The sequence below is a fragment of the Kryptolebias marmoratus genome, linkage group LG13 (genome assembly GCF_001649575.2).
Source record: "Kryptolebias marmoratus isolate JLee-2015 linkage group LG13, ASM164957v2, whole genome shotgun sequence".
Classification (NCBI taxonomy): domain Eukaryota; kingdom Metazoa; phylum Chordata; class Actinopteri; order Cyprinodontiformes; family Rivulidae; genus Kryptolebias; species Kryptolebias marmoratus.
This window is the reverse complement of record NC_051442.1, coordinates 26,894,219-26,904,885: the sequence shown is the minus strand read 5'-3', so window position 1 is coordinate 26,904,885 and position 10,667 is coordinate 26,894,219. Positions and strand designations below refer to the sequence as shown.

The 10,667-nt window shown below is 39.8% G+C and overlaps 1 protein-coding gene across 1 annotated transcript; it reads left to right on the top strand.

Annotated features, from left to right (window-relative positions):
* The first annotated feature begins 6,326 nt into the window (after nucleotides 1-6,326).
* LOC108250759 (microtubule-associated protein 4-like) lies at nucleotides 6,327-9,047 on the top strand. The gene is made up of 3 exons (XM_017440786.2): nucleotides 6,327-6,653; nucleotides 8,541-8,622; nucleotides 8,898-9,047. Exons 1-3 carry the CDS (start codon nucleotides 6,342-6,344, stop codon nucleotides 9,017-9,019), a joined length of 516 nt encoding a protein of 171 aa, XP_017296275.2. The 5' UTR covers nucleotides 6,327-6,341; the 3' UTR covers nucleotides 9,020-9,047.
* The last annotated feature ends 1,620 nt before the right edge of the window (nucleotides 9,048-10,667 follow it).

The window sequence follows — 10,667 nt, the reverse complement described above, 5'->3', positions numbered from 1 at the left end:
AAACGAAATAAACATTTGAAATATATGAGTTTGTATGTAATGTATGAATATAATATACAAGTTTCACTTTTTAAATGGAATTACTGAAATCAATCTACTTTTTCATGATATTCTAATTTTATGACCAGCACCTGTAAAGGTTATGTCAGAAGGCGGGGAGACGGAGGCGAACCCAGAACGCAGACTCATCGTAAAAAAGAAACTAATTTATTAACTTAAATGAACAGACAAAGCTGACGAGGGCTGACGAGGCAGCAAAACTAACAATAACTAAATCCAAAACAAGATACGAGGCAAGGCATGGCGTGGCAAAAATCAGACAAAGCGGAATGGTCCAGTGAGGAGAGGAGAAACAAGACCTGTTTTAAAACACTGAGGGAAAGATGATAATAGGGCGCAGCTGTGGACTTGACGAGGAACAGGTGAGGTGGGCATGGCAGGCATGAATGGAAAACTACTGGGGAGGTGAATGGTGACAAGACATAAATACATAAACCCAAAAGACAACCAAACCAAAACAAGACCAACAAGAAACCCCAAACAAAGAACAAAACCCCAACAACACCAACATTCATGACAGATTAAAGAAAATAATATATGACAAGGATTTTAATATTCAGATAATTTATTAGTGGAGTTTATATAGGGGGTGGCACAGCGGAATAGTGGCTAGAGCTGTTGCCTCCCAGCAAGAAGGTTGCAAGATCACTTCCCAGCCTGGGGCCTCCCTGGGTGGAGTTTGCATGCTCTCCCTGTGCACACGTGGGTTTACTCTGGGTACTCCAGTTTCCTCCCACAGACCAAAAACATGCATGTTAGGTTAACTGATGACTCTAAAATTGTCCCTGAATGTGAATGGTTGTTTGTCTCATTGGTCTCTATGTGGCCCTGCAATGGACTTGCAACCTGTCCAGGGTGTCCCCCACCTCTCGCACAGTGACTGCTGGGGATAGGCACCAGCTCCCTGCAACCCAGAATGGAGAAGCGGGTAAAGAAAATGGATGGATGGAGTTTATATAGAGTACACAAAATCTGAAGGTTTCAGCATTTAACAATTTTCTTTCAGATCCTATTCATTAACCTTATTCTAAAATTTGCAATATCCATTGTAAAAATTTTAGCATTTGTTCTATTAAGTCAGTTTTGGTCCCCTTAGGTTCCTCAGTGGATCTAACCTCATTAAGCTTGTTGTGCTGATAGGCTGAGCCAGCTTCCTACTTCTCACCACCAGTGTTTCTGTCTGAGCTGCTCTCTGATGAACAAACATTAATTTACAGAACTTTGCTGCCGCAGCAGGCAGAGCTTCTGTCTGTTTTAACCTCTCTCTCTCTGCTCCACCTTCCTTTTTCTCGCTCCATTTTACAAGCTATATCCCAAATCGGACAAACGTGCGCAAACATATGACCTGAGTGAGTGCGAGCCATTATAGGCTATAGGGGGCGGGCACACGCACAACCTGCTATGACAGACAGTCTCAGGAAAAGAAAGCAAGGGGCCTGCTTGTCTGGTCCCCATCCCTGCTGTTCAGTCTGTGAGCTGCACAAACCGCATGGATTATTTTTTTTAAATAATCAAGCTCAACCCGAACCGTTTCTTAAGTCCCGTCCCTTGGCGATCGCTGAGCAGGCCAGGTCCCCTGGAAGTGTTCAAGTGCTCAGTCCGCCCCTGCCAGCGCCTCTGCACAGTGACTGCTGGAGATAGGTACCAGCTCCCCGCGACCCAGAAAGAAAAAATGTGTAAAAGAAAATGGATGGATAGATAAATATTACAATTCAAGTTTACATGTATAAATCTTCATCTTGTTTAATGCAAACTAAAGAGATGTTAACACTGACATTTATTAACATAAAACTTAAAGCTGTTACAACTTTTCCAATTAAAGCAGGAGAAATGTTCATTTTTGTAATTCAAATAAATGCTTCTGTAACAGTTGTAAAAGAGATCAGAAACGTCATGCCGGAATCTGGATCTGCATCAGTTTATTCCTATAAAACACAGTGTAGGACACACTCAACCATTGGACATGGCATACACACAGTCACTGTCAGAATCCAGCAGCTCGGTTAGGCAGCTTCTGCCTGGCTGCTGTAACTACGTCACAGAACCTTGGTTTGTGTAACACTTCGAATAAAGAAAAATAAGGTTGTGTACAAATTAGCATCAATGAAATGTACTAACACATAATGCAAAATTATATAAATAGAAATCAATAATATAATACAAAACTCAAAGTACCTGCTTGATGTAAATGGATGTATAAAGAACCTATTCTGTAATGCAGTTCTTAAATAGGAAAATATAGAACTACAACAAGTAGCAGTGTGTAACACACTGCGAGTGTAGAACACACTCAACCATCAGATGTAGCATACACAGTCACTGTCAGAATCTTGCAGCCCAACAAACACATTTTGGAAGGAAAACTTCAGACAAACTTTATACGAGTAACAATTTAATTTTAACCAAACCCAAAGTCTTCAAAGCACTTAAAAATGGTTAACGACATATTTTTGCAACACAACAACTGTGAGAACCATTTTTAACATTATAAACAATACTGAGGAAGAGGTAACATTAGCACACATCTTACCAGCAGCTCAGTTAGGCGGCTTCTGCCTGGCTGCTGTAACCATAGACATAATATAAGAGTAGACCCCGCATTGGCTGCTCCAGCGCAGGAAATCCGGCGGCCATCTTGGATGGGTCATCCCTCCTATTTTGGTCAACCAAAACAGCAGAAGATGCCTCACCACTGCTTAGCTTATTTGTGTTCAAATCGAGGAACTGTTGATGTCAGGGCCCAGGGGATAACTTTTCACAAGTAAGATGAACATATTGTTAGTATTTTGTGAATGTAATATTACTGTACTGTATTTATGCCCACCAGCGAAATGACAGCAAATGTTAGCTATCATGTTCAGCTGGCAATGACGGATAGCTGAGATTTGATGACAGGAATATGTTTCAAACAAGCCTACTTGCAATTTCAGTAGCTTTGGTTAATTATCATTAGCAGCAAATATTAATCAAATTTGAAGTTTTAAGCTCTAAGAAATATGAAGATCAAAAATAGTGAGTGTAACGTTTTTCTGAATGCTCAGCTTAAGAAGGCAACACAGACATCAGCAAGGCTACTTTGTTTCAACCCATGTCTTTTTATTTTTGGTTCGTTATAACAGCTGTGAATATGTGCAGATCAGCCAGTACAAAAAACCTTAATTGAACTCACTACGTGACAGTAAGAATATGTATGAATAAAATACGATGGACCTCATTTGTACAATGTTTTTGTGTACACACTGCCAAATATCACGGTTTTGTTTTGAAGGTTTCTGAAAGACAAAGAGATGAGGAAGAAGTGGGGAAATAGCTTTGAGGAGGGATGAATTCAGTGCAAGTGATTCATCTATACCAGTTTTTCTCAACCTTTTTTGGGCCAGCGCCCCCTTATCCATTATCAAGGCCTCTTACCCCCCCTCCCACCCNCGGACCCCCCCAATCTTGGGAAAGTGTAGATTTGTCCCCCCTCCAATAATTCAATGAAGGAAACGGTATATTCAAACAATATACGTATAAAAAGGCAAAAAAGAGATAAATCTGCCAATAATCTAAGAAAAACTAAGAATGTGATGTGCCCCTCTGCCTTGTTTTGGACAGAAACTGTTTATATGAGTGGTACGAAGGATGTATGGCAATTTTTAGAACTCCTGATTGTCTAAAAAACTTCTAAGAAATTATCAGCATTTTAATGGAGAAAGTCTATATAACTTTGTTGTTGCTTAATTTGTTCACGTTTATGAATATTACTGATTATATTTGCATTCTAAGTTGTAAAAACATTTCATTAAGTAAATTTGTGGTTTTTATAGTAAAAAAACAAACAAATTTCCACTCTGATTTTATGTTTTTTGTGTGAGTTTAGGTCTGTTGTGTTAATACAGTAGGTCAAAAGTAAAATATTACTTGAAATTCACCCTTGGGAGGTTGTGCTGAAAAAAATGACTCCAAACATGGCAGATTAAACCACTTTTAGGGTGAAATATAAAGCAAATTTAAAATAGTCCAAAAAATGTCCAGTTTCACCCTAGACCCCAGAGAGTTAATAGCTAATTTTGATTTACGTGGTGTAACACAGCAGTTTATCAGATTCCAGCATTTTAGTCGAAGCAAGCAAATATCTCGATCATAATTAGCTCCGTAAGAGTTTGAAATGTGTGTGTGTGTGGGGGGGGTATTTTTAATAAATGCCTTAATTCATAAGAAAATTACTGACACTATTGTACTGACTAATATTACTATTAACACTACCAAATACATGCGATTTAAATCAATAATATTACTGATTATTCTGTATAGTATATGCATGCAGTTCAGATAAGCTTCCCTCTGTACATTTTGCATTACATTTCACTGTAACTTTGCCGACACCGCCAAAATTGTTCTTAAGAAATTTTCTTGTTTATTGTCCCCCCCAATAATGAGATGGGATTTACGCCCTTGATCTACAGCAGGTAAGATATTAACCGTTCATACTTTATCCACAGAAGCCTGCTTCAACATGTCCTGAATGTCCCTTTAATTGTTGACATGAAGGCTTTGGATGAAGATGAGTGACAGCAGCTGGAAACAGTTCTGAAGAGAAGCCTGAGATTATTCAGTGAAGTCTTGGAGTGAACCTTCAGCGCTGACCTGAGGTCTGTCCCCGGGGAACAGGCTTGTTGTGTTCAAGCAGCTCTCTGACCTGGGATCAGTCAGAAGTAAAGACATGAGGCAGACTTTGGGTTCAGTTGGGGAAATCCAACATTTCACAGCTTGTTTACTGAACGCCTCTGAACATGTCGGACTTTGTTTGAGTCCAGGAACCACGAAGGAGGAACCTTTGAAGCTCTTTAAGGAGAGCACGCTGTTCTCCAACAGTCTTTGTAAAATAAGATCGGGTTTTTATTTGAGACTAAGATTTTTCTTGTGTTTCGCAGGTTGTTCTGTTTTTATTTAAACCTTACAGACATGTGTTGGTGTGGTTCTGACTCAGGTTCTGGAGGACCAGGAGCAGAACTAATCCTGTTAGATAATCAGACAAGGTCTCATTTTTAAATAGGCCTAAAGTTAAAATAAAAACAACCTCTCATGTTGAATCTGGTTTATTTGATCAGTGAGGAGCTGGATTAAAGCAACAGAAACTGAATCTTATCAGAGATTTTCTGTCTGTGTCTCTGAGGTCCAGTTGTAGTTTTAAACAAACCCGTCCTCCATTTTGTGTTGGACACGTCCCAAATGATAGATTCTATCATGTCAAAATTTTATATTTTATATCTAAACCCCCACGGATCAGTTTCAAAACAAAAGGCTAAAAAGTTTAGCAGGATTGGAACTTCCAAATTTTTATAAATACTACCTGGCAAATAGATTAAAATCTATCTTAAAATGGATGTGGAAAACTCCTTCAGATAGTTTATGGATAGAAGTTGAACAAACACTCTGTAAGGAAATCTGTTTCATTTATCAGCCCTTTAATTTAGCAGCAGACCTGTTTTAAAAGCATCAGTATCAGAACAACTTTGACAGCCTGGTGGGAATACCTCAAAATGAAGAAGTCTTCAATTCTCCCATTTGGAAGAACCCAGACATCCTCAAAATAAAAAGGCTCTTAACTTTTCAGCATGGAGCAGCAAAGGGATAAATCATTTAGGGAATATATATGATAGAAGCGATTTTGTGCCTTTTTATGTTGTAGAAGATTCATATGGCATTGACAAACATAAAATCTTTGAATATCACCAAATAAAATCTATTATCCAGTCCAAATTTAAGATTAAACAGAAACACATAGAACTTCCTCCAGTAATAACTGGCCTCCTTAAATTACAACACCTAAAGTTACTCTCACAAACCTACATAAAACCTTCAGAAGTGGATTTAATCATTTCACTTCCCTTCAGTAAATGAGGTGTTGATTTATTTACCAGTACAGGGGCTCGCCTGTTTGGTGCTGGGCCATTTCCTGTTTGGGGGGCTCGTGCCCTGCGTCTCGCCCTGTACCTCTTTGGCCTGGAGTTTGTTGAACCTGTGCTTTTCTGACGACCTGTCGACAAGATGCCATGACAGGACACATTAAAAAGAGATCAGTAACTTGTGACAGTAACAGCTCAATAGCTCAGTAAATTTCAATGTAAGTTCTGCAATTGTATAAATGCAATGTTGTATGGTATTTGGTAATGCTGAATGCTTGTCATATACAAATTATTGATACAATGAATATTGACAAAAAAACTGTCATGAACAAAGTTGTGTAAATACTTTATTACTGTTTAGTCTGAGATCATCAGAATGCTGAATATCTGATGAAGCAAAGAACTTATGAAGCTCTAAATAATGCTCTTTTCATTTTAGTTTACTCTACCAAACCCAAGCCAGAGACCACCACCAGCACCACACGCAGCACTACTTCTGTTGCCTCACGCATTCAAACCACAGCAGCCAAACCAGACTCCACTGAAAAGAAGCCTTTAGTATCCCGCAATCCACGACCCACTACATCAACCAACACCTCGAAGCCCATAGGTCGACCCAGCACAGCTCCAGCCCCCAATAACTGCAATGTCCGCTCTAAGATTGACTCTACACACAACAAGAAGCAGCCTGGTGGAGAGAAGGTGTGTCCCCCTGTGGCTTTTTTATTCTCTGAGCATGTCATGTCCTGAGTGCCTGTTAACTAATGGGGAATGCAAAAATAATGACTGTAAAGTCTGTGGTTAAATATGACACACCACCTCTTTGTGATTTATTCTACTCTTGGAATAACAAATGGTAAATGGCTTGCACTTGTGGAGCACTTTATCTGGTCCAAGGACCCCAAAGTGCTTCACACTGCAGTCATTCATGGAGGTGAGCTACACTGTAACCACAGCTGCCCTGGGGCAGGCTGACAGAAGTGAGGCAGCCATCACACCGGCACCACCGAGCCCTCTGACCACCACCAGGAGGCAAGTGTCTAAGGACACAACAACTGACGGAGCAGGGGCTCGAACCAGCAACCCTCCGGTTACAGGACGAACCCCTACCTCCTCAGCTCCTGAGCTACAGCCGCCCTCCTCAAACACAACGATTTCTAAAAATGCATAGTCTTTCTTCTACTTTTTTTAGTTCATTTAACATTAATTTTTACATCTTTTACTTTTTCCTCTACAAGTTCATTAACCACCCTAATCCAAACTTAGATCTGACAGATGTTAAACCCAAGAACCTAAACAGGTTTCTAGGTTATTTGAAACAGTATTTCAATTACAATTTTAGTTTTTACCTATATATCTCTGAAAGTTATTAACACTGAAATCAACAGGACATTACTGTAATTACTGTGTAACTGCTCTAAAAAAAGATGACTTACAGTCAACAGTGTAGCCCAGGGGTGTCCAAACTTTTTTTGGTGAGGGCCAAATACAGAAAAATAAACAAAGGGCCGGGCCACACACTAGAGGTCACATATTGACACATCAATACTGTGTGTATTTCTAACTCATCTATAATGTGAAGAACATTGCACTCAGTGGGAGCAGTGATGCTGTCCTTTGGATTGAAGGACGGCTGACATGTTAGGAGAAAGTTTAGTGGTTGAGACACGAAGAACTTCACAGAGATGGCTTTCCGTCATTCTGGTTCTCAGTCTGCTTTTGTTCTGATTTAACTGAGAAAATGTTTGTTCACATATGTATGTTGAGCCGAACAGACTCATCATTCTTTTTGCGTAGCGTCTCATCAGAGGAAACTTGGCATTATCCAAACTCTGATAGAACTCAGGGAGGGAGAGAAGCTGATGTTTTATGCTTTTATTGCTGTCGTAAATCAATCATAGTCAATAAAAATGTATCCCCCCCCAAAAAAAGATCCTTCTTCAGTGTCATTTCAAATTTCTGCAGAATATACCAATTGAAAATATAATAAAATAAATGATTGCATAAATATTTACCCCCTCACTGACTGTCCTAATAAACTCAGAGAGAAGATTATTGAAAAGCATAAGCAAGCAAAAGCACAAAGTAAGCAAATGGATTTCCAAGACCATAAACATTCCCAAGAATTCTGGGCGGCAGTGGCTCAGGAGGTAGGGGTTTGTCTTGTGATCAGAGGGTTGCTGGTTCGAACCCTCGCTCCGGCTGTTTCAGCTGTTGTGTTCTTGGGCAAGACACTTCACCTGATGGTGGTCAGAGGGCTCAGTGGTGCCGGTGTGATGGCAGCCTCACTTCTGTCAGCTGTGGCTACAATGTAGCTTCACCATCAGTGGATGAATGTTTGTAGTGTAAAGTGCTTTGGGGTCCTTGGACTAGATAAAGCTCTATATAAGTGCAAGCTATTACATCCATCCTCAAGAAATGGAAGGAATACAAAACTCTCATCTGCTGAAGCTGGAACTCCTTCAGAGTGCTCACAGGAATCTTGGTCATTATTCTCCATTTTGACCTGCTCTGGATAGATCTCCATGTCCCATATTCCTTCCAGACTGACTCGGCATTAACACACTAAATGTTTTTGACACTCCACAGGTACAACTACTGAGCAAGAAGGTGGATGTCAGTAAGGTGACATCAAAGTGCGGCTCCAAGAACACCGTCAAGCAAAAGCCTGGTGAGCCAAGTGTTGAGAACCTCCTGCATTAGTTGTTAAAGAGGCAATTTGAATTTTGGCTCTGAAAAGACAAAAGAAAAAAATCTATTTCTTTAGTTTTCCAACATGTTGTGTAATGCACTAATCTATTTTAAAATGACAGAAAATAATGATCAGGTGAAATGTTGTAATCATAACAACCCAGGTAGAAGCTGTATCTGCTTCCTACTTGCACTAATATTCTGTGTAATCACGTGTCTGTTCATATGAGAGTCTAATAAGTTTTGGTGCTGCAGGTGGAGGTGTTGTGAAGAATGAGACCCACAAAATGAACCTCGGGGAAAAGACTCAACTCAAAGTAGCCTCTGTAGACAATGTGAGCCATTCTTCTAGTGGAGGGACCGTCAAGGTGAGGTGATCAAGAACACTTACCCACATTCACTAAGACTGTGCTACAAGTACTGTGATTATTATCCTGGGTTCTGTGTGTACATCTGTATTAGTAGAGTATATCTCGTTAAGGTCTCAGCACAATTTAAATGTTTCATGACACAAAATAAAAGTGTATATAGGAGTACAATCAGACATGCCAAATAAGAATGTCGTAAGAAGCAAATTTGTGGGAGTTGATGAAGGATAAACATGTTTCCATTGATCACTAGATGTCCTGCTCGAGCTCTGTCATTGAATCCTCGGGTAATGAACTATGTGTTGAATCCAGTATCAAAGCTTGAACAAAGCCTCTATCAGTCATACATGATTACAAGTACTTTAGATTATTTACAAAATGTAAAAATACTCACAATCAAATGCTCAAAAGTTCACAGAATCACAAATTATTAACTAAGGTTTTGAGGACTGAGAGGCTGTGAAATGCTGCCACCAGGATGGTAGAATCCCAGGTGCTGATTCTGTGGGTGCTTCAGGGTCTGAGCACGTGCCAGGCAGCCGACACTTGATTAGCTAATGACCAGTCCTCCCGTTACTTAGCAACGCATCACGTTGTGACGTCAGATAAACCGTTATAAAGGCGGGGCAACAATTTGCTGAAAAACTAGCATAGTGGTTAATTTATACGAACAAAATATGGACAAATTTGTGATAAAAAAAAATCAAAAATATCCCCCGCCCCGACACATGTCAGAGTGAGATTTCTTCCCTATCAATATTACAGATGTGAGACATAAAAAAGGGCGGACTTTTCAAGCTAGCTGGAAAGGAAAATACTAATGGATAGACTACGAGGTATTTTATGAGCCTTCTGTGGTACGATGTTTTAAAGGATGTATTTGAATGATTTTGAATTTATATTTGGTCAATGATTTTCTTTTATTTGAGCCTTTTTGCTATACTTTTGGTGGTTATGATTTTTTCATGGTGTGTGTTGTTAGTAAAACTTGATTTAACCTACAACTATATTTCAACCTGGAGAGATTCACAATAATGAGAAGCTTCAATTAAATGGTTTTATTTGACATGAATGACATAAGATATTTGGCGCTCGGACCTCGGCGGAAGACGCGAGTGTCGACAATNACGCTGCAGAATGATTGGTGCTTCCACACATTTATTCGCCAAAGTCTCCAATAACACAGAAAATTCAGTAGATTTTTCGCTAGTCTCTTTGAAAAATGGCCAGACGGATCTGAAAACTCGCTAACTTGGCCCCTATTGTGCTTCAGCCCGTGCTGAAAACATTGCGCTGCACATTGGTTCCGGTTTAAAAAAAAGGCATGTGTGTGTGTATTTCTTTTAGCGTGAGAAATACAAAACGTGGCGTGTGAGCGTGTGCGCTTCACAAAATGCGTGTGTCTCACGGCCAATGCGTGAAACTTGAGAGCCCTGCTTTTATTCATAGACTTATAAAAGATTGTGACTGATGTTAAGACTTTAAAGTTCACAACAACACAAATAAAGCTGCAGAGAGAAGTAGCAGCGGTGTTAGCCGACATCGATCGGGTGTTACACCGACTGATGCAGCTGCTGTGATCCACTTGTCAAGCCGTAGGTCTCTGGTTTTAAAATATATTTTTTATTTTTTTGGTTTGTTGGTTTGTGTTCCGCAG

Excerpts from the sequence above, each read along its gene's own strand:
- LOC108250759 (XM_017440786.2), top strand. The coding sequence starts at position 6,342 with ATGAAGCAAAGAACTTATGAAGCTCTAAATAATGCTCTTTTCATTTTA. Across the intron at positions 6,654-8,540 it reads AGCAGCCTGGTGGAGAGAAG|GTACAACTACTGAGCAAGAA; the intron begins GTGTGTCCCCCT and ends GACACTCCACAG. Across the intron at positions 8,623-8,897 it reads CACCGTCAAGCAAAAGCCTG|GTGGAGGTGTTGTGAAGAAT; the intron begins GTGAGCCAAGTG and ends TTGGTGCTGCAG.